Source organism: Balaenoptera borealis (assembly GCF_965194805.1).
Source record: "Balaenoptera borealis genome assembly, chromosome: 19".
Taxonomy (NCBI): Eukaryota; Metazoa; Chordata; class Mammalia; order Artiodactyla; family Balaenopteridae; genus Balaenoptera; species Balaenoptera borealis.
In genome coordinates, this window is record NC_138878.1 from 68,950,191 (window position 1) to 68,974,815 (window position 24,625).

Here is a 24,625-nt window from a genome sequence, read left to right on the forward strand (position 1 = left end):
AATGGTGAGTCCTTTCCAGAAGGTTTTCAATTTAATTTGCCCTGATCCATCAGAGGAATTGCTATCTATGGCAGCTATAGCCTTATGAAATGTATTTCTTAAGACTTGACAGTGTAAACTACTTGATCCATGGGCTACAGAATAGATGTTTTAGTAGTAGGCATGTAAAGAACATTAATCTTGTACATCTCCATCAGAGCTCTTGGGTGACCAGCTGCATTGTCAGTGAGTAGTAATATTTTGAAAACATTTTTTTTTTCAGAGCAGTAGGTCTCAACAATAGTCTTAAAATATTCAGTAAACCATGTTATAAGGAGACATGCTGTCATCCAGGCTTTGTTGTTCTATTTATAGAATATATGCAGAGTAGATTTAGCAGAATTGTTAAGGGCCTAAGATTTTCAGAATGATAAATGTGCGTTGGCTTCAACTTTCAGTCACCAGCTGCATTACCCCTAACAAGAGAATCAGCCTGTCCTTTGAAGCTTTGAAGCCAGCCTTGACTTCTCCTCTCTAACTGTGAAAGTCCTAGATGCCATTTTCTTCCAACATAAGACTGTTTCATCTACATTAAAAATGTGTTGTTTAGTGTAGCCATGTCCATGAATTATCTTAGCTAGATCATCTGGATAACTTTGGTACAGCTTCTACATCAGCACTTGCTGCTTCACTGTGTACTTTTTTTTTCACCTTGTACTTTTATGTTATCGAGACAGCTTCTTTCCTTAAATCTCATGAACCAACCTATGCTAGCTTCATACTTTTTTTTTTGCAGCTTCTGACCTCTCTCAGCCATCACAGAGTTGGAGAGAGTTGGGGCCTGACTCTGGATTAGGCTTTGGCTTAAGGTAATGTTGTGGCTGGCTTGATCTTGGATACAGATCACTAAAATTTTCTCCATATCAGCAATAAGACTATTTTGCTTTTTTTTTTTTTTTAAATAAATTTATTTATTTATTTATTTATTTTTGGCTGTGTTGGGTCTTCGTTTCTGTGCGAGGGCTTTCTCTAGTTGCTGCGAGCGGGGGCCACTCTTCATCGCGGTGCGCGGGCCTCTCACTGTCGCGGCCTCTCTTGTTGCGGAGCACAGGCTCCAGACGCGCAAGCTCAGTAGTTCTGGCACACGGGCTTAGCTGCTCCACGGTATGTGGGATCTTCCCAGACCAGGGCTCGAACCCGTGTCCCCTGCATTGGCAGGCAGACTCTCAACCACTGCGCCACCAGGGAAGCGCTTTGCTTTCTTATTATTTATGTGTTCACTAGAGTAACACTTTTAATTTACTTCAAGAACTTTTCCTTTGCATTTATTGACACAACTTGGTTAATACTGTTTGGTCCAAGAGGTCTGGCTTTCAGCCTCTCTTGACTTTTAACTTGCCTTCCTCCCTAAGCTTAATCATTTCTAGCTTTTGATTTAAAGTGAAAGACATGTGATCCTTCCTTTTACTTGAGCTCTTAGAGGCCATTGTAGGGTTATTAATTCGCCTAATTTCAATATTGTTGCATCTCAAGAAATACAGAGGCGTGAGGAGAAGGAGAGAGACGGATTTGCCAGTCAGTAGAGCAGCCGAACACATACAGTGTTTATTGATTAAGTTTGCTGTCTTATGGGTCCAGTTTGTGGCACCCCAAAACAAAGATCACTGATCACAGATCACCATAACAAGTATAACAATAATGAAAAAGTTTGAAATATTGCAAAAGTTACCAAAACCTGACGCACAGACACAAAGTGAGCAAATGCTGTAAGAAAAATGGCGCCAGTAGACTTGCTTGACACAGGGTTACTGCATACCTTTAATGTGTAAAAAAAAATGCGTTATCTGTGAAGCACAATAAAACAAGTTATGCCTGTACTTAGGTTGTTTCTATACCTGGGCTATTGTGGATCTTGCTGCAGTGAACATGGGGATGCAAACACCTGTTTGAGATACAGATTTTGTTTCCTCTGGAAATAGACACAGAATTGGGATTATTGGACCATGCAGTAGTTCTATTTTTAATTTTTAGGAAATTCCATACAGTTTTCCCTAATGGCTGTACTGATTTACATTCCTACCAACAATGTAGAAGGCTTTCCCTTTCTTCACATCCTAACGAACATGTATCTCTTGTCTCTTTGATAGTAGTGTTCCAGACAGGTGTGAGGTGATATCTCCTTGTGGTTTGGATTTGCATTTCCCCGATGTTAGTGATGTTGAGCACCTTTTCATATACCTGTTGATCATTTGTATGTTTTGGATAAATATCTGTTCAGGTCCTTTTGCCCATTTTTAATTGGATTCTTTAGTTTTTTATTGTTGAATTATATGAGTTCTGATATTTTCTGGATATTAACCCCTTATCAGATAAATCCTTTGCAAGTATTTTCTCCTTTTCCTTAGGTTGTGTTTTCATTTTGTTTCCCTTGCTATAAAGAACCTTTTCCATTTGATATAGTCCCACTTGTTTATTTTTGCTTTCATTGCTTGTGCTATTGGTGTCATCTAAAAAAATCATTGCCAACACCAATGTCAAGGAGCTTTTTCTCTGTATTTTCTTCTAAAAGTTTTACAGTTTCAGGGTTTATGTTTAAAAATTTTAATCCAATTCAAGTTAATTTTTGTGAGTGGTGTGAAATAAGGCTCTAGTTTCATTTTTTTTGCATGTAGATAACCAGTTTTTCCATCACCATTTTTGGAAGAAGCTGTCCTTTCTCCATTGTGTGTTCTTGTTGTGCCTATCAAAGATGAGTTGACCATATATGCGTGAATTTATTTCTGGGCTCTTTGTTCTGTTAAGTTGGTCTATGTGTCTGTTTTTATGCCAGTACCATAATGTATTAATTACCATAGCATTGTAATATTTTGAAATCAGGAAATGTGATGCCTCTAGCTTTGTCCTTTTTCAAGATTGTTTTGGCCATTTGGGATTTTTCATGGTTCCATACAAATTTTAGGATTGTGTTTTCTATTTCTGTGGAAAATATCATTGGAATTTTGATATGGATTGTTTTCAATCTATAAATTGCTCTTGGTAAAATTAACAATATTAATTTTTCCAATCCAAGAATACTGGATATCTTTCCATTTATTTGTGTCTTCTTCAGTTTCTTTCATTGTTGTCTTATGATTTTCAGAATGTAAATCTTTCATCCCCTAGGTTAAATTTGTTCCTGAGTATTTTATTCTTTTGATGCTATTTAAAATAAGATTGTTTTCTTAATTTTCTGTTCAGACAGTTTTTTATTAGTGTATATAAATGCAACTGAAATTTGTATATTGGTCCTTTTTATCCTGCAACTTTACTGAACTCATTTGTTAGGGTTGAATTTTGGGGTTTTCTACATATAAGAGTGCATTACCTGCAAACAAACACTTTTCCTTCTTCCAGTCCAATTTGAATGCCTTTTCTTTCTTTTTCTTCTCTACTTACTCTGGGTGGGACTTCCTGTACTATGTTGAATAAAAATGGATAGGGTAGGCATCCTTGTCTTGTTTCTGATGTAGAGGAAAACCTTTTAGCTTTTGAATGTTCAATATGATGTTAGGTGTGTGCTTGTCAGATGTGTTGAAGTACATTCCTTCTATACCTAGCTTTTTTAAAAAAAAATAATTAATTAATTCGGCTGTGTCTGGTCTTAGATGTGGTGCGCAGGATCTTTTAGTTGTGGTGCACAGGCTTCTCTCTAGTTGTGGCATGCGGGCTCAGTAGCTGTGACCTGCAGGCCCTCTAGTTAGAGCGCATGGGCTCACTAGTTGCGGCGCACAGGCTCTCTAGTTATGGCACACGGGCTGCAGAGCGCGTGGGCTCAGTAGTTGCGGTGCATGGGCTCTCTAGTTGTGGCGGGCGGGCTGCAGAGTGTGTGGGCTCAGTAGTTGCAGTGCGTGGGCTGAGTAGTTGCAGTGCATGGGCTCAGTAGTTGCGGTGTGTGGGCTTAGTTCCCCAACCCAGGACCGAACCTGTGTCTCCTGTATTGGAAGGCGGATTCTTAACCACTGGACTACCAGGGAAGTCCCTCTTCTATACGTAACTTGTTGAGAGTTTTTATCATGAATGGATATTGAATTTTAAAATGGTTTTTCAGCATCTATTCATATGATTATGATTTTTATCCTTTGTTCTGATAATGCAGTGTATCACATTTATTGATTTGCACATGATGTTGAACCATCTTTGCATCCCAGGGATAAATTCTACTTGATTGTGATGTATGATCCTGTAAATGTGCTGTTGGATTTGGTTTGCAAGTATTTGGTTGAGGATTTTTGCATCTATATTCATCAGGGATTTTTTTTTAATTAATTTATTTTATTTATTTATTTTTGGCTTTGTTGGATCTTCGTTGCTGTGCGTGGGCTTTCTCTAGTTGCGGCGAGCGGGGGTTCCTCTTCGTTGTAGTGCATGTGCTTCTCATTGTGGTGGCTTCCCTTGTTGCAGAGCATGGACTCTAGGCACGCAGGCCTCAGTAGTTGCAGCACGCAGGTTCAGTCGTTGTGGCTCGCAGGCTCTAGAGCGCAAGGGCTTAGTTGCTCCGCAGCATGTGGGATCTACCCGGACCAGGTCTCGAACCTGTGTCCTGTGCATTGGCAGGCGGATTCTTAATCACTGTGCCACCAGGGACATCCTCATCAGGGATATTGACCTGTAATTTTCTTCTGCTGTATTCTTCTTAAATGGCTTTGATATCAGAGTAATGCTGGTCTCATAAAATGAGCTTGGGAGTGTTCCTGCTTCAATTTTTTGGAAATCTTTGAGAAGGATTGATATTAATGTTTTAAATATTTAGTAGAATTCCCAGTGATTTTGTCTAGTCCTGGGCTTTTCTTTGTTGGGAGATTTTTTTATTAGTGATTCACTCTGCTTACCAGTTATAGGTTAATTCAGATTTTCTATTTCTTCACGATTTTATTTTGGTAGGTTTTATGTTTATAGGAGTTTTATTCATTTCTTCTGAGTTATCCAATTTGTTGGCAAATAATTGTTCATTCTAGTTTCTTCTGATTGATTGTATTCCTGCAGTATCAGTTGTTATGTCTCCTCTTTCATTTCTGATTTTGAGTCGTCTCTCTTTGTTTTATAATCTAGCTAAAGGCTTGTCAATTTATCTTTTCAAAAAAACCAACTCTTGAGACTTCCCTGGTGATCAGTGGTTAGGACTCTGCACTTCCACCCCAGGGGGGTCCAGGTTTGATGCCTGGTCAGGGAACTAAGATCCCAGAAGCCATGCAGAGTGGCCAAAAAACAAAGTAAAACGTTTAAAAAAAAAAAAAGGCTCTTAGTTTTATTGGTATTTTCTGTCATTTTTCTAGTCTCTATTTCTTTAATTTCTGCTCTGATCTTTATTATTTGTTTTATTTATGCTAACTTTAACCTTGGTTTGTTCTTTTTCTCATACCTTGAGATATAGAGTTAGGTTGTTTATTAGAGATCATTCTTTTTTCTTAATGTAGTCATTTATTGCTATAAACTATCCTCTTACAATTGCTTTTACTGCATCCCATAAGTTTTGGTGTGTTATGTTTCCATTTACATTTGTTTGAATTTTTTTTTTAATTATTTCTTATTTAACCCATAGATCGTTCAGGAGTGTGTCATTTAAATTCTACATATTCGTGAATTTCCCAGCTTTCCTCCTGTTAATGGTTTCTAGTTTCGTACCATTGTGGTTGGAAAAGATGTTTAATATGTTTTCCATCTTCTTAAATTTGTTAATACTTGTTTTGTGACCTAATATGTGAACTATCCTAGAGAATGTTCTCTGTGTACTTGAGAAGAATGTGTATTCTGCTATAGTTGGATGGCATCTTTTGTACATGTCTGTTAGGTCCATTTGGTCTTAGGTGCAGTTCAAGACCAACGATTTCTTATTCAGAGTGGGGCATTGAACCCCTAATATTACTGCACTGCTTTCTTTTTCTGCCTTCGGATTTGTTTGTATTTGCTTAATATATTCAGGCGTTCCAATATTGGGTGCAAATATACTTGTAATTGTTATATCCTCTTGATGAATTGACTGCTTTATCATTATATAATGACCTCCTTTGTCTATTTACTTAAAGTTTGTCTTTTCTGACATAGTATAATTACCCCTACTCTTTTTTTGTTTCATTTGCGCGTTTGTGGTTGGGTTGCCCCTTCCAATAAACTGAATGTGTACCTCATCAGTGTTTCTTTGCATTCAGGTTTCTGGAGTGGAGAAGAGAATGTTGAGGCATCCTTTGAACAGAGTGTTTCTGTGGTAATGTCACAGGTCAGGACTTCCAAGGAACCTTCATCTTCCCAGAAGACTCACCCCTGTGAGATGTGTGGTCCGGTCTTGAGAGACATTTTCCATTTGACTGAGCAGCAGGGAACACAACACAGCCAGAAATTATTCAAGTGTAGGGCATGTGCAAAAGGATTTTATTTCAGTGCAGACACTCAGCAGCACCAGGAGCAACACATGCAAGAAAAACCATTCATAATCGGTGTGGACAGGGCCTCATTTGTGAAGAGCAGCAATTTCCATGTGTCAGGGGAGCCTTTTACCTGCAAGAAAGTTGCAGAGGACTTCCTAGCCACCTCAGGACATCTGAATCAACAGACCATTCACACTGGGGAAAAGCCAAACACAGTCACCCACTGCATGGAAACTTTACAAAGCAGAAAAAGTCATTGCACCAGGGGAGAATGCAAGAAAGCCTTCAGCCCCAAACACACACTTGTTCAGGCCCAGAGTGTCTACACTGAAAGACAGTGTTTTATGTGCAGTGAATGTGGGAAAATATTCAAGTATAAATCCTCATTTGTTGTGCACAAGAGAGTTCACACTGGTGACAGGCTTTATGACTGTGGCGACTGTGGAAAATCTTTTAAGGGAAGCTCAGCCTTCATTCAACATCGAAGAATTCATACTGGGGCAAGGCACTACAAGTGCAGCAAATGTGGGAAATTCTTTAGCCAAGAATTTGTCCTCATTTATCCTCAGAGGAGTCACACTGGAGAAAATTGCCACATTTGCCATCAATGTGCACAATCTTTTAGCCATAGCTCCATCTTTTTTCAACAACAGACAGTTCACACTGGAGAAATGAGTTATGGGTGCACTGAATGTAGGAAGTCCTTTAGACGAAAATCTGACCTCATTGAACACTGGAGGGTTCACACAGGAGAAAGGCCTTATGAGTGCAGTGAATGTGGGAAATCCTTTACTTCTAGCTCCGCCCTCCGTTATCATCAGAGAGTTCACACTGGAGAAAAGCCTTATAAATGTGGGGAATGTGGGAAGTCTTTTACCTCTAGCTCTGGCCTACGTTATCATCAGAGAATTCACACAGGAGAAAGGCCATATGAGTGTACTGATTGTGGAAAGTCTTTTACCCAAATAAATCACCTCATTATACACCGAAGGGTTCACACAGGAGAAAGGCCTTATGAGTGCAGTGAATGTGGTAAATCCTTTAGCCACAAATCTTACCTGTCTCAACACCAGAGAGTTCACACTGGAGAAAGGCCTTATGAATGTAGTGAATGTGGGAAATCTTTTACCTCTGGTTCCGCCCTCTGTTATCATCAGAGAGTTCACACAGGAGAAAAACCTTATGAGTGCAGTGAATGTGGGAAATCCTTTACCAATGGACCGATACTCATTCGACACCGTAGAGTTCACACAGGAGAAAGGCCTTATGAGTGCAGTGAATGTGGGAAATCCTTTACCCAAAGAAATCATCTCAACATACACCAGAGAGTTCACACAGGAGAAAGACCTTATGAGTGCAGTGAATGTGGAAAATCTTTTACCTCTGGTTCCGCCCTTCGTTATCATCAGAAAATTCACATTGGAGAAAGGCCTTATGAGTGCAGCGAATGTGAGAAGTCTTTTACCTCTAGCTCTGCCCTCCGTTGTCATCAGAGAGTTCACACAGGAGAAAGGCCTTTTGACTGCAGTGAATGTGGTAAATCTTTTAGGGACAGTTCCCAATTGAATCAACACCAGAGAGTTCACACTGGAGAAAAGCCTTATGAATGTAGTGATTGTGGGAGATCCTTTAGCCAGAATTCATACCTCTCTAAACACCGGAGAGTTCACACTGGAGAAAGACCTTATGAGTGCAGTGAATGTGAGAAATCTTTTACTTCTGTCTCTGCCCTTGGCTATCATCAGAGAGTTCACACTGGAGAAAGGCCTTATAAGTGCAGTGACTGTGGGAAATCTTTTACCAATAGCTCAATACTGATTCGCCATCGGAGAGTTCACACAGGAGAAAGGCCTCATGCATGTAGTGACTGTGGGAAGTCCTTTACCCAAAGAATTCACCTGATTATTCACCGGAGAGTTCACACAGGAGAAAGGCCTTATGAGTGCAATGAATGTGGGAAATCTTTTACCTCTCGTTCCACCCTTCATTATCATCAGAGAGTTCACACAGGAGAAAAGCCTTATGACTGCAGCGAATGTGGGAAGTCTTTTAGCCGAAAATCTAACCTCTCTCAGCACCAGCGAGTTCACTCTGGAGAAAGGCCTTAAATGTGTAAGAAATGTATAATTTCCTTGTTCAGTGTAATGACATTGGACAAAACTGTGAGGCACTAGTTGCCCCATGCATCCAAACATCAGGAGTAGAGAGATTCCTCATAATTTTCAGTTATGTGGGAAGCATGTGTGACTGTGTTGCACTCTCTAACCTACCCAGGGCTCTTGATAGATTTATGTCACTGCCACTTTCTGTAGCCAGATCCATTTCACCCCTATAACCTGGCACATCCCCACAGTGTGCATCAGTCACTACTGCACTGTGCTCAGGGAAGCCAACTCTGTTCTCTCATTTGTGGGAGGAAATTAGGAATAGCCTGAACCTTTAGGATGTCCTCATTCCCTTTCTGACCAGCTTGGGCATGGGCCTGACCTACTGTTGGCCCAGAGAACATCATATGAGTTCATCTGGCAGCTTGCAGAGAAGGATTACCATTTTTAGGGACACTTTGGTCTCAAGATACCTGTGATGAATTTTTCTAGCTTCCGAGTCACCAGCTAAAGAACTGCCAGCCATTGCTGGCAGATCTGCCAGAACATTGCTTTGGTTTGAACAGTAGCAAAGACCTTACTGTTAAGTTCTCTTTAATCTTGGACATTCTATTTACCAAGTAGGATAGGTTATAAACAGATTTGGGCTCTACAAGCATGAAGGGGTGAGCAACTTTTATGGGGGTATCAAACTTTCTATGCCTCAGAGGAGACATTACAGAGGCAGAAATTAACTTACTAGTTTTTGCCAAATTTGCATTTCTGCCCGTGGCCTCCTAGGAAAGACTGCAGGACTTTCTTGTCCTCATTTGAGGCCTGGATGCTATGAGTTTTAGGAGACTCAGAGGGCACCCTGAGGAAGGGTCAAGTGTGACAACCTCAACTGCTTCTGGGAGCAGCATGAATTTTTTCCCTTGTTCACAGGGGACGTCAGCAATGCTGAGGGAACTCTCTTCCCCAGGTCCTACAAAGAGCCAGGCAGATTTAAAAAAAAGAGAAAAGGAGAATCTGTAGTCCACAGATGTGTCTCTTGTGACCCAGGCCACATTCCTGTTGACTCTGGTGGAAAGTCATTGCTCACTCTATTTGCTGTCTTTGAGGTAAGACCAACCCCGAGAGGGCATGACAAAGTGGAATGAATGTAGGATTGCCAAACCTATTTTCCCAAAACAGTTGGACATAGAGGTTTTTTTTTTTATCTTGAAACATTTCAAAAGCTATTTGTTATCAGATAGCTCTGACGTATGTATGGAACTGAAACCATCATTGTAGTCATGGTAATGACTGTATCTGTTACTGTATATTTATCTCATGACCTTTTGTAATCTCTCTCTCCTTGCCCCTCACACCCCTTCAAGTAACCATTGATTTACTTTCCATTATAATATATAACTTTCCATTTTCTAGAATTCATGTGATGGGAATCGAAGTATTTACTCTTTTTCCTGCTTTTATTTATGTTGCATAAATACTTGGAGAGTCATCAATGATATATAAGCAACTCATACTTTTTTTTCTAAGAAACATTCTTTGAATATACCACTATTTATCCATTCGTTTGCTTATGGACATTTGGGGTTTTTCTAATTTTTGACTATTGGATAAAAAAGCTGGTACAAACATTTGTGTATAAGTTTTTATGTGGATATATGTTTATCTTCAGTAACTCAGAGTGCAAAGTTTAAGTCATAGGGTAGGTGAATGTTTAACTTAAACAAACTAGCAAATTGTGATCTGAACTAATTATACCTTTTTCATTTTTTTTTTTTTTTTTTTTCTGGCCGTGCTGCACAGCTTGCGGGATCTTAGTTTCCCAACCAGGCCTCATCAGTGAAAGTGCAGAGTCCTAACCACTGGACTGCCAGGGAATTCCCATTTTTTTCATTCTTACCAGCAGTGTATGAGAGCTCCATTTCTTCCACATCCTGGTGAATACTTCGTTTGTTCAATCGTTCTTTTTTTTTTTTTTAACAAAAGTTGTCACTTTATTATATTGTACATATGTGTCTTTCTACATAAATGGGATAAAAGATAACATTCCAGGATATTAGTGTTTTTATTGGGAATGTGTATTTCTTTTTTTTATTACTTGTATTTTTTATAGTCAATCATTCTTAATTTTAACACTTTTTGTAAGTTTGTCCAGCTATCTAACTATTGTTTTATTTGCATTTCCCTAAAGATGCATGATGAGCATTTCTTCAGATGCATATTTGCTACCTCTGTATCTTTAGTGAAATGTTCATATCTTCTGCCTATTCTATGAATTTTGGCTATTTTCTTTCTTTCACAAGAGAACAGTGAAACAGCCAAGTTGTATTGGAATTTCACTCATTTTGTGACTTTTTAATTTATGGAATAATTGTTTTTAATACTGGAATAATATGTTCTAATTTTTTCAATTTTTTATGCTATGTGCAATGTAATGGATACATATACTTTTAATTTTAATCTGTGTTATTAATGTACTCTCCATCACTTTCTAAAGTCCAGACATTTAATAATACCACAAACCCTTGCTTAGTAGTGTTCGCCCATTTGCCTGGTCTATCATCATGGGGGTTGGTGGGTTGGAGCTGAACTCTTGGGGAGGGAGACGAGATGGCATCAGGATGAACAGGGTGTTTTTTGAGTCCCAAAGCCTAGCAGGACTGGAAATAGGGTAGTAATCAGACTCCCCAAGCCCTGGGTCAGGCAGCCTGGGTTTGAATCCTGATCCCAAAATATTGTGACTCACAGGCAAATAACCCCCCACTCTGGGCCTCAGTTTCCCCCTTTGTAAAACAGGTATAAGGTGTGGCTCTACCCGTGAGCTGTGGGAGGTGAAGAGCTGAAATGCCTATTTGCTGTGCCATGGCTATACCCGCAACCTCACTGGACCTAGGCAGCACTAACCTCTGCCTGCCGTGACATTCCCTGGCCAGGCACCCCTCATTTTCCCCAAAGTCCCCGGGTGCATTTGGGAAAGAAATGGGGCTTCTCAGAAGCCACTGACCCACCCACCCAACCCACCCGCAAGGAGGTAGAGGCTGCAGAGCACTGACATCTCAGTCTGGTTTCCCCACCTGGGAATCTCTGGGCAACTTGCTAGAGCTCCCTGAGCCTCAGTTTGCTGACTGGCATGGAGGTGATGAGGCGCTTACCTTGGTACCTGTGAGGATTAATAAAAGTAACAAAACACTGAGTACCTAACGGTGCCAGGATTCCAGGGTTTGCTTTATGAACATATTCTCTTTAATTCTCACAACAACCCAAGAAAGTGGGAACTATTATTGTACTGCCGGGGAAATCCAGGGTCAGAATGATGTTGTAGGTTCCCCAAGGTCACACAATGGACAAGTGTCTGATTCAAGATGCTGGATTCATACCCCTAAGTCTAGCTCCAGAGCTGGGGATGTTTAATCCCTTTACCTCAGCACGTGAAGCACTAATCCCTGGGCAGGCACGCACAGAGTTCCAAGGAGTCTCAGCTGCTGTTAACCTTTGTTGGAATTATCAACATGACCATTTCCCCACTTACCACCTGCCCTCACAGTTCTCACAGGAATGCCCTTGTCTGTCATCACCAGTGGCTTCCCCCATGGGAGGTTTTTCTCTCAGCTGCAATTGCATTATGTCCAAAGGCCGCACCTTCCTCCCCTTTGAGCACAGCACAGAGCTTGACCCTCGAGAATCAGTGATTCAGGGCTGGGTCTCTCCACCTTCATCAGCGACTGATTGACAGCCTCTGATGCCATCTAACATCCCAGTATGAGGTTTGACTTTTTCAGGTGTTTGTAACCTTCATCCTGGAGGAGTAGAGACAGCGCAGCCCAGAGGACCTGGTACCAAGAGGTAATAATGGAGACTTTTGGGCTCCTGGTCTCAGTGGGTAACAGCTCACCTCTGCTCCATTCATGGACCTGCTGCCTATTTGGTTCTGTCCTCTCTGTCCAGGACTGGCTGGTTGAGAAGACCACTGGCACGCACCGTCCTTCTTCCCTGCACTCCTCACCATGTTCTGGACCGACATCCTCTATTCCAACCTTTCTGTCTGCATCAAGGGTCTTTTGGTAAAAAACACAAGTCCTCACCTGAGTGCCCAGCACACTCTAACCACATCTGAGGTCCCCGCTCCAGATTCCACAGAAGGGGAACTGACTAGCCAAGCCTGGTTGGGTCATGTGTCCCCTCGGTCCAGTTAGCAGGGTCATGGGTGATAGACTGCTTCAGAGAAGAGCGTGAGTCAGGCAGTACTTCTTGAGAACCATTTGCCATCAGTTCATCCAGGGTATCTTCTTAAACCATACAATCCCAGTTAAAACAGGCTCTGGTGACTTCCCTGGTAGTCCAGTAGTTAAGACTTCACACTTCCAATGAAGGGGGTACTGGTTCGATCCCTGGTCGGTGAAGTAAGATCCCACATGCCGCGCAGCACGGCCAGAAAACAAAAGGTGGGGGTAGCTCCTCTCCTGAATGCTACACCATTGTCCCTTGTTTCTTTTTTTTTTTTTTAATTAAAAAATTTTTATTGAAGTATAGTGGATTTACAGTATTATACTAGGTTCAGGCATATAGCTTAGTGATTCAGTACTTTTACAGATTATACTCTGTTAAAAGTAATTACAAGCTAATGATATATAATTCCCTGTGCTATACAACATATCCTTCTTGCTTATCTATTTTATACATAGTACTTTGTATCTCTTAATCCCATACCCCCAACTTGTTCCTACCCCCTTCCCATTCCCCTCTGGTAACCACTAGTTGGTTTTCTCTATCTGTGAGTCTGCTTCTGTTTTGCTGTACGTTCATTTGTATTATTTTTTAGATTCCACGTATAAGTGATATCATATGGTGTTTGTCTTTCTCTGATTTATTTCACTGAGCATATCTTTGAGGTCCATCCACATTACTGCAAATGGCAGAATTTCATTCTTTTCTATGGCTGAGTAATATTCCATTGTATATATATATGTACCACATCTTCTTTAGCCATCCCTCTGTTTTTGTTTTTTTGTTTTTTATTTTTTTTCACACACACACACTGTATTTTATTTTTACAAGAGATAAATAGACTGACATCAAGCATTGTACATGGATGACCACAACAAAAGCAACAATGATTGCAATTACCAAACATGAAACACACTCATACTATGTCATAATATTGACATTCAGTCCAGTAATCCTCCACTGTAACAGCTCCTTTACTTTGCAGTGAAAATTGATTTGTATATTCTTTGCCTCTGAGTCCTTGTGGGATTTTTTTTTTTTAATTCAGACAGAAAGTCACAAAAATTATACTCATCCTCATCAGTTCACTCAGTCCCATGTAATTAATTTTTATTTTCATCTTGACTTTTGTTAGCACTTTTATGAGTTCATCAGTTTTTCATTAGAGCTCTGAAAATGCTTATTCATTCAGTTCAGCAGTACAGTCAGTTACCAGAAACCTGTACTTGTCAGAGTCTTTTCCATGACTTTCTTGAAGATGAAACCCTTTTATAGGAACATATTTGCAAAATCATCAGAGTACACCCAGAACTATCTGTAAATGACAAAAGACTTAAAAATGACCACGGTTAAAGATTTGATGCAAGTTCATAATAATGCAGTTGACAAGAAAATTAGTTATTTCTGAGATATACATTTTAAAGTAATAACTAGGATTATTACTTATAACATTATACCAGAACATATAAGATTTTTAGAAATTTCATGTAATGTCTGAAACATTTATATTAACATATTTCCATACAAATAACCCAATGAAAGTTTAGTATTAGTTGTTTTGTTTGTTGTTTTATACTGCAGGTTCTTATTAGGCATCAATTTTATACACATCAGTGTATACATGTCAATCCCAATCGCCCAATTCAGCACACCACCATCCCCACCCCACCGCAGTTTTCCCCCCTTGGTGTCCATATGTCCATTCTCTACATCTGTGTCTCAACTTCTGCCCTGCAAACTGGCTCATCTGTACCATTTTTCTAGGTTCCACATACATGCATTAATATACGATATTTGTTTTTCTCTTTCTGACTTACTTCACTCTGTATGACAGTCTCTAGATCCATCCACGTCTCAACAAATGACTCAATTTCGTTCCTTTTTATGGCTGAGTAATATTCCATTGTATATATGTACCACAACTTCTTTATCCATTCGTCTGTTGATGGGCATTTAGGTTGCTTCCATGACCTGGCTATTGTAAATGGTGCTGCAATGAACATTCGGGTGCATGTGTCTTTTTGAATTACGGTTTTCTCTGGGTATATGCCCAGTAGTGGGATTGCTGGGTCATATGGTAATTCTATTTTTAGTTTTTTAAGGAACCTCCATATTGTTCTCCATAGTGGCTGTATCAATTTACATTCCCACCAACAGTGCAAGAGGTTTCCCTTTTCTCCACACCCTCTCCAGCATTTGTTGTTTGTAGATTTTCTGATGATGCCCATTCTAACAGGAGTGAGGTGATACCTCATTGTAGTTTTGATTTGCATTTCTCTAATAATTAGTGATGTTGAGCATCTTTTCATGTGCTTCGTGGCCGTCTGTATGTCTTCTTTGGAGACATGTCTATTTAAGTCTTCTGCCCATTTTTGGATTGGGGTGTTTGTTTCTTTAATATTGAGCTGAATGAGCTGTTTATATATTTTGGAGATTAATCCTTTGTCCGTTGATTCATTGGCAAATATTTTCTCCCATTCTGAGGGTTGTCTTTTCGTCTTGTTTATGGTTTCCTTTGCTGTGCAAAAGCTTTGAAGTTTCATTAGGTCCCACTTGGTTATTTTTGTTTTTATTTCCATTACTCTAGGAGGTGGATCAAAAAAGATCTTGCTGTGATTTATGTCAAAGAGTGTTCTTCCCATGTTTTCCTCTAAGAGTTTTATAGTGTCCAGTCTTATATTTAGGTCTCTAATCCATTTTGAGTTTATTTTTGTGTATGGTGTTAGGGAGTATTCTAATTTCATTCTTTTACATGTAGCTGTCCAGTTTTCCCAGCACCACTTATTGAAGAGACTGTCTTTTCTCCATTGTATATCTTTGCCTCCTTTGTCATAGATTAGTTGACCATAGGTGCGTGGGTTAATCTCTGGGCTTTCTATCTTGTTCCATTGATCTGTGTTTCTGTTTTTGTGCCAGTACCATATTGTCTTGATTACTGTAGCTTTGTAGTAGAGTCTGAAGTCAGGGAGTCTGATTCCTCCAGCTCCATTTTTTTGCCTCAAGACTGCTTTGGCTATTCGGGGTCTTTTGTGTCTCCATACAAATTTTAAGATGATTTGTTCTAGCTCCGTAAAAAATGCCATTGGTAATTTGATAGGGATTGCATTGAATCTGTAGATTGCTTTGGGTAGTATACTCATTTTCACAATGTTGATTCTTCCAATCCAAGAACATGGTATATCTCTCCATCTGTTGCTATCATCTGTAATTTCTTTCATCAGTGTCTTATAGTTTTCTGCATACAGGTCTTTTGTCTCCATAGGTAGGTTTATTCCTAGGTATTTTATTCTTTTTGTTGCAATGGTAAATGGGAGTGTTTCCATAATTTCTCTTTCAGATTTTTCATCATTAGTGTATAGGAATGCAAGAGATTTCTGTGCATTAATTTTGTATCCTGCAACTTTACCATATTCATTAATTAGCTCTAGCAGTTTTCTGGTGGCAGTTTTAGGATTCTCTATGTATAGTATCATGTCATCTGCAAACAGTGACAGTTTTACTTCTTTTCCAATTTGTATTCCTTTTATTTCTTTTTCTTCTCTGATTGCCGTGGCTAGGACTTCCAGAACTATGTTGAATAATAGTGGTGAGAGTGGACATCCTTGTCTCGTTCCTGATCTTAGAGGAAATGCTTTCAGTTTTTCACCATTGAGAATGATGTTTGCTGTGGGTTTGTCATATATGGCCTTTATTATGTTGAGGTAGGTTCCCTCTATGCCCACTTTCTGGAGAGTTTTTATCAGAAATGGGTGTTGAATTTTGTCAAAAGCTTTTTCTGCATCTATTGAGATGATCATATGGTTTTTATTCTTCAATTTGTTAATATGGTGTATCACATTGATTGATTTGCGTATATTGAAGAATCCTTGCATCCCTGGGATAAATCCCACTTGATCGTGGTGTATGATCCTTTTAATGTGTTGTTGGATTCTGTTTGCTAGTATTTTGTTGAGGATTTTTGCATCTATATTCATCAGTGATATTGGTCTGTAATTTTATTTTTTTGTAGTGTCTTTGTCTGGTTTTGGTATCAGGGTGATGGTGGCCTCATAGAATGAGTTTGGGAGTGTTCCTTCCTCTGCAATTTTTTGGAAGAGTTTGAGAAGGATGGGTGTTAGCTCTTCTCTAAATGTGTGATAGAATTCACCTGTGAAGCCATCTGGTCCTGGACTTTTGTTTGTTGGAAGATTTTTAATCACAGTTTCAATTTCATTACTTGTGATTGGTCTGTTCATATTTTCTGTTTCCTCCTGGTTCAGTCTTGGAAGGTTATACCTTTCTAAGAATTTGTCCATTTCTTCCAGGTTGTCCATTTTATTGGCATAAAGTTGCTTGTAGTAGTCTCTTAGGATGCTTTGTATTTCTGCGGTGTCTGTTGTAACTTCTCCTTTTTCATTTCTGATTTTATTGATTTGAGTCCTCTCCCTCTTTTTCTTGATGAGTCTGGCTAACGGCTTATCAATTTTGTTTATCTTCTCAAAGAACCAACTTTTAGTTTTATTGATCTTTGCTATTGTTTTCTTTGTTTCTATTTCATTTATTTCTGCTCTGATCTTTATGATTTCTTTCCTTCTGCTAACTTTGGGTTTTGTTTGTTCTTCTTTCTCTAGTTTCTTTAGGTGTAAGGTTAGATTGTTTACTTGAGATTTTTCTTGTTTCTTTAGGTAGGCTTGTATAGCTATAAACTTCCCTCTTAGAACTGCTTTTGCTGCATCCCATAGGTTTTGGGTCGTCGTGTTTTCATTGTCATTTGTCTCTAGGTATTTTTTTATTTCCTCTTTGATTTCTTCAGTGATCTCTTGTTTATTTAGTAACGTATTGTTTAGCCTCCATGTGTTTGTCTTTTTTATGTTTTTTTCCCTGTAATTCATTTCTAATCTCATAGCATTGTGGTCAGAAAAGATGCTTGATATGATTTCAATTTTCTTAAATTTACTGAGGCTTGATTTGTGACCCAAGATGTGATCTATCCTGGAGAATGTTCCATGCGCACTTGAGAAGAACGTGTAATCTGCTGTTTTTGGATGGAATATCCTATATATATCAATTAAATCTATCTGGTCTATTGTGTCATTTAAAGCTTCTGTTTCCTTATTTATTTTCATTTTGGATGATGTGTCCATTGGTGTAAGTGAGGTGTTAAAGTCCCCCACTATGATTGTGTTACTGTTGATTTCCTCTTTTATAGCTGTTAGCAGTTGCCTTATGTATTGAGGTGCTCCTATGTTGGGTGCATATATATTTATAATTGTTATGTCTTCTTCTTGGATTGATCCCTGGATCATTATGTAGTGTCCTTCCTTGTCTCTTGTAACATTCTTTATTTTAAAGTCTATTTTATCTGATATGAGTATAGCTACTCCAGCTTTCTTTTGATTTCCATTTGCATGGAATATCTTTTTCCATCCCCTCACTTTCAGTCTGTATGTGTCCCTAGGTCTAAAGTGGGTCTCTTGTAGACAGCATATATATGGGTCTTGTTTTTGTATCCATTCAGCCAGTCTATGTCTTTTGGTGGGGGCATTTAATCCATTCACGTTTAAGGTAATTATCGATATGTATGTTCCTATGACCATTTTCTTAATTGTTTTGGGTTTGTTTTTGTAGGTCCTTTTCTTCTCTTGTGTTTCCCACTTAGAGAAGTTCCTTTAGCATTTGTTGTAGAGCTGGTTTGGTGGTGCTGAATTCTCTTAGCTTTTGCTTGTCTGTAAAGCTTTTGATTTCTCCATCAAATCTAAATGAGATCCTTGCTGGGTAGAGTAATCTTGGTTGTAGGTTCTTCCCTTTCATCACTTTAAATATATCATGCCATTCCCTTCTGGCTTGCAGAGTTTCTGCTGAGAAATCAGCTGTTAACCTTATGGGAGTTCCCTTGTATGTTATTTGTGGTTTTTCCCTTGCTGCTTTCAATAATTTTTCTTTGTCTTTAATTTTTGCCACTTTGATTACTATGTGTCTCGGCGTGTTTCTCCTTGGGTTTATTCTGTATGGGCCTCTCTGCGCTTCCTGGACTTGGGTGGCTATTTCCTTTCCAATGTTAGGGAAGTTTTTGACTATAATCTCTTCAAATATTTTCTCTGGTCCTTTCTCTCTCTCTTCCCCTTTCTCTCTCTCTTCCCCTTCTGGGACCCCTATAATGCGAATGTTGTTGCGTTTAATGTTGTCCCAGAGGTCTCTTAGGCTGTCTTCATTTCTTTTCATTCTTTTTTCTTTAGTCTGTTCCGCAGCAGTGAATTCCACCATTCTGTCTTCCAGGTCACTTATCCGTTCTTCTGCCTCAGTTATTCTGCTATTGATTCCTTCTAGTGTAGTTTTCATTTCAGTTATTGTATTGTTCATCTCTGTTTGTTTGTTCTTTAATTCTTCTAGGTCTTTGTAAATCATTTCTTGCATCTTCTCAATCTTTGCCTCCATTCTTATTCCGAGGTCCTGGATCATCTTCACTATCATTATTCTGAATTCTTTTTCTGGAAGGTTGCCTATCTCCACTTCATTTAGTTGTTTTTCTGGGGTTTTTTCTTGTTCCTTCATCTGGTACATAGCCCTCTGCCTTTTCATCTTGTCTATCTTTCTGTAACTGTGGTTTTTGGTCCACAGGCTGCAGGATTGTAGTTTTTCTTGCTTCTGCTGTCTGCCCTCTGGTGGTTGAGGCTATCTAAGAGGCTTGATGGGAGGCTCTGATGGTGGGTTGAGCTGACTGTTGCTGTGGCGGTCTGAGCTCAGTAAAACTTTAATCCACTTGACTGTTGATGGGTGGGGCTCGGTTCCTTCCCTGTTGGTTGTTTTGCCTGAGGCAACCCAACACTGGAGCCTACCTGGGCTCTTTGGTGAGGTTAATGGCAGACTCTGGGAAGGCTCACGCCAAGGAGCACTTCCCAGAACCTCGGCTGCCAGTGTCCTTGTCCCCATGGTGAAACAGAGCCACACCCCGCCTCTGCAGGAGATCCCCCAACACCAGCAGGTAGGTCTGGTTCAGTCTCCCCCAGGGTCACTGCTCCTTCCCCTGGGTCCCAATGCGCACACTACTTTGTGTGTGCCCTACAAGAGTGGGATCTCTGTTTCCCCCAGTCCTGTCAAAGTCCTGCAATCAATTCCCACTAGGCTTCAAAGTCTGATTCTCTAGGAATTCCTCCTCCCATTGCCGGACCCCCAGGTTGGGAAGCCTGACGTGAGGCTCAGAACCTTCACTCCAGTGGGTGGACTTCTGTGGTATAAGTGTTCGCCAGTCTGTGAGTCACCCACCCAGCAGTTATGGGATTTGATTTTACTCTGATTGCGCCCCTCCTACCGTCTCACTGTGGCTTCTCCTCTGTCCTTGGACGTGGGGTATCCTCCTTGGTGAAGTCCAGGGTCTTCCTGTCAATGATTGTCCAGCAGCCAGTTGTGATTCTGGTGCTCTCGCAAGAGGGAGTGAGAGCACGTCCTTCTACTCCGCCATCGTGGTTAATCCCTCTGTCCCTTGTTTCTTAAGGCCTGGACCATGCTCCCGTGCTGCTTCAGGAGATGATTTTAGAGGATGCACAGATCCGACATCAAGTGGAATGTCTGGACACCCTGAGAAAGCGATTCTTTTTCCCCGCTCTTTCCCTTGCTGCTGTCAGGAGAAAGTCTTCTTGGTATAGTGCTAGATCTCTATTGCCCACTGTTATTAATATCCCCCTCCCCCTTTTTGGTGCCCGAACAGGGACATGAAACTAATATCCCTTTTTAATAGAGGGGGCACCCGTGAGCATACCCCATGAGGTCCCTGGGACTTCAGAGCATTATTTTGATTTCATTGTATTTTCATGGTAAACTTCCACTTGTCCCAAGTCAAACTGGTTTTCCCAATTAGCAGAGAGATACAAATATTCTTTTTAAGACGCAATCTATATAAGAAAAATAAAATGTAGGTCATTTAAAAGAGAATTGTAACACTGGCCACAGCCAAGTTCCCGTAAGCACAGACCAGGTGTCAGGTTTGTTGCAGGCACTGTTCCGACTCCATTCCTTGAATTCCAACATCCTGTCCTCAGCAAAGTAAGGAAGATACAGCCACTGAGTGAGTTCCTCAGAAACCTCAAGTTATTCAATGTAGAAGATGTGCCTTCTCTATGAGGTGCCAACCTGTGCTTTCTTTGCTGCTAAAAGTCCTTTTTGTGGCCACATTGCATGGCATGCAAGATCTTAGTTCCCAGACCAGACCAGGGATCGAACCCCTGCCCCCTTCAGTGGGAGCACAGAGGCCTAACCACTGGATTGCTAGGGAATTCCCTAAAAGTCCTTTTTAAAAATGAAATGTGAGTGAGTGTAGATGATAGTTGATGTCCTTTCTGCACCAAATCACCATGTAGATTTTCTGATTTTTAAAAAAATTTTACAAGTCCATGAAATATCAAAATCTGGGAATGACCAATTCATCCCCTCAAACAGATTCCCCTTTCTCGAGGATTAAATACTCCAGATCACCTCCCCCTCACATGGCTACCTTCTCCAAGAATGCTGGCCCCACACAGAGCTGTGCACTGTTTCCTCCTTAGTGTAGCACTCAGGAGGCCGAGTCCTGGAGCCAGAGCTCCTGGTGAGAATCCCAGCTCTGCTCTTCACAGGCTGTATGGCCCCAGGCAAGTTTCTGAACCTCTCCCTGCCTTAGAGTCCTCCTTGACAGAATGGGGTAATATGGTATTTATGTCACAGTATTATTGTTTGTCTAAATGTTCATGTATGAAAACAGACCAGTCTGTTACTTCCTGACTGTGCAGGTCTGAGGTATGATCTCTGTTGCTATCACTGCTCCTGTTGATACCACCATCATCATCATCATTATCCTCATTATCAACATGCCTGAACTCGGCACCTGCTAGAGCAGTGTTGTGAAGTGTTGTAGTTCAATAGTACAGATGCCAGAGACAGCCAACCTGGGTCCCCAATTGGATCAGCTGAATATCAGTTACATGCCATTCACCTGTCTCAATTCACTTGTTATTGATAGTTGAGTTTCCAGCTTGGGGATGTTAAAGATAAAGCTGCTGCAGACATTTATAGCTAGTCTTCATGTGGAAATGTGTTTCATTTATTTTGAACTAAGATTTGTGAGTATAATTCCTGAGTCAGATGGTAGGTGAATTTTTTTGTTGTTAAGAAACTGACAAAATTTCAGTTTCATTGACTTTTTCAATTTTTTTTTAGTCTCTATTTCTGCCCTGATCTTTATTATTTCTTTCTTCTACTAAATTTGGGTTTTGTTTGTTCTTTTTCTAGTTCCTTTAGGTGTAAGTTTAGGTTGTTTGAGATTTTTCTTGTTTCCTGAGGTAGGCTTGTATCACTATAAACTTCCCACTTTGGACTGCTTTTGCTATATCCCATAGATTTTGGATTGTTGTGTTTTTGTTTTCATTTGCCTATAGATTTTTTTTTTTTTGCCACGCTGGGCGGCTTGAGGGATCTCAGTTTCCCGACCAGTGATTGAACCCAGGCCACAGCAGTGAAATCCTGAAATCCTAACCACTAGGCCACTAGGGAACTCCTGATATTTTTTTTATTTCTTTGATTTCTTCAGTGATCCATTGGTTGTTAGCAGCATATTATTTAGTCTCCATGTGTTTGTGTTTTTTGCAGTTTTTTTTCTCTTTCTTGTAGTTGATTTCTAGTCTCATAGCATTGTGGTCGAAAAAGATACTTGACAAGTAGGAAAAGTTATGGTCAGAGAAGGTTCTTTGAAAAGAAAAATAAAATTGATAAATCTTTAGCCACACTCATTAAGGAAAAAAGAGGGCCAAAATCCATAAAATCAGAAATGAAGAAGCAGAAGTTTCAACCGACACAACAGAAATACAAAGTATCATGAGATTAATATCAACAGCTATATGCCAATAAAATGGACAACCTAGAAGAAATGGACAAATTCCTAGAATGTACACTCTCTCAAGACTGAACAAGGAAAAAATAGAAAATATGAACGGACCAATTAACCAGTAATGAAATTGAATCAGCAATTTAAAAAAACTACCAACAAACAAAAGTTCAGGACCAGATGGCTTCACAGGTGAATTCTACCAGAAGTTCAGAGAAGAGTTAACACCTCTGCTTCTCAAACTATTCCCGAAAACTTACAGCAGGAACATTTCTGAACTCATTGTACAAGGCCAGCCTCACTATAATACCAAAACAAGACAAAGATATCACAAAAAAAGAAAATTACAGGCCAATATCACTGATGAATATATATGCAAAAATCCTTAACAAAATATTAGCAAACCAAATCCAACAATACATTAAAAGGATCATACACCATGATCAAGTGGGATTTATTCCAGGGATGCAAGGATGGTTGAATATCCACAAATCAATCATATACCACATTAACAAGTTGAAGAATAAAAATCATATGATCATCTCAATAGAATGCAGAAAAAGCTTTTGACAAAATTCAATACCGATTATGATAAAAACTCTCTAGAAAATGGGCATAGAGGGTACATACCTCAACATGATAAAGGCCATATATGATAAGCCCACAACTGGTATCATACTGAACAGTGAAAAGCTGAAAGCATTTAATCGAAGACAAGGATGCCCACTCTTGCCACTTTTATTCAACATAGTTTTGGAAGTCCTAGCCACAGCAATCAGAGAAGAAAAAGAAATAAAATGAAATTCCAAGGGATTTCAGAGCTTGGTGGCAGGAACTGTGGTCAAAGACCAAATATTAGAACAAAAGATGCTCTTAGTGCTCTTATCACTTAGGAAATTAGAAGGGTTTTAGGAGCTCTGTGCCAGGAACTAGTGGTAGAGACCAACATATTTTTACTGTATTTTACAGTATATTAAAACACACCACTCAGCCATAAAAATGAATGAAATTGGGTCATTTTTAGAGACATGGATGGACCTAGAGAGTGTCATACAGAGTGAAGTAAGTCAGAAAAGCAAATATCGTATAATAACGTATATATGTGGAATCTAGAAAGATGGTATAGATTTTATTTGCAAAGCGGAAATAGAGACATAGACATAGAGAATAAATGTATGGATACCAAGCGGAAAAGGGGTGGGGAGGGAGGAATTGGGAGACTGGGATTGACACATATACATTATTGATACTATGTATAAAATAGACAACTGATGGGAACATACAGTATAGCACAGGGAACTCTACCTAATGCACTGTGGTAACCTAAATGGGAGGGACGTCCAAAAGGGAGGGGATATCTGTCTATGGATGATTCATTTTGTTGTCAGTGGAGGCTAACACAACATTGTAAAGCAACCATACTCCAATAAAAATTAAACTAAACAAAACGAAAAAACACACACACCAGAAAATATCTCTAGCACCCTGGAACTGGCACAATGGTCATATGAGTGGTCTGGCAGTCCAGGCAAACAACTACCCTTGGGAAAGTGTATTGGCTATTTCTTCTCCATGGAACATCTTTCTGATGTATCCTTGTCACTCTCTCCTCTCCATTAAATACTTGCTCGAATATTATCTGCACTATGAGAACATCTCTGACCCCTCTATTTCCTACTGAAATCCTCAGACTCCACATGCTTGCATTCCTCATTGCTGCTCTTTTATATTTCCACAGCACCTGTCATCTTATAATTACTATAATATAGAATTTTTTTGTGATTTATTGACTATTCCTTCAATAAAGAGTTAGATTGAAGGCTGCATGAGAACACATTTTTTTGGTTGCTGATGTATAACTCATATCTAGATGAGCCTCTGAGCCAGATGAGATGTTTAGTAAATGATTATTGATGGAATAAAACATGATGCCATAGCTTTCCTTCCATTCTTCTACCTCTTTCTGCTCTCACCTTACTGTTTCTTTTTCTCAAGTTTGTTTTCTCAGGGTTGTCATGAATGGAAAGGATTCACACTTTGTGGAAATAAGAATTTCATGGTAGCCAAGTCTCCAGCATAACCATGGACTCAAC

The 24,625-nt window shown here is 39.7% G+C and overlaps 1 protein-coding gene across 31 annotated transcripts in view; it reads left to right on the top strand.

Annotated features, from left to right (window-relative positions):
* LOC309617245 (zinc finger protein 773-like) overlaps positions 1-24,625 on the top strand; it is a 137,815-nt gene that overhangs the window by 50,911 nt on the left and 62,279 nt on the right. For 11 of the 31 annotated variants that reach the window (XM_082369185.1, XM_082369193.1, XM_082369194.1 and 8 more), the window contains one exon: positions 6,165-10,525. The exons of 16 other annotated variants lie outside the window; for them this stretch is intronic. In XM_082369185.1, coding sequence (XP_082225311.1) covers positions 6,165-8,488 — 2,324 coding nt within the window. In that variant the 3' untranslated portion in view covers positions 8,489-10,525. 4 more of the 31 variants (XR_014237834.1, XR_014237833.1, XM_082369181.1 and 1 more) reach the window with 4 other exon arrangements.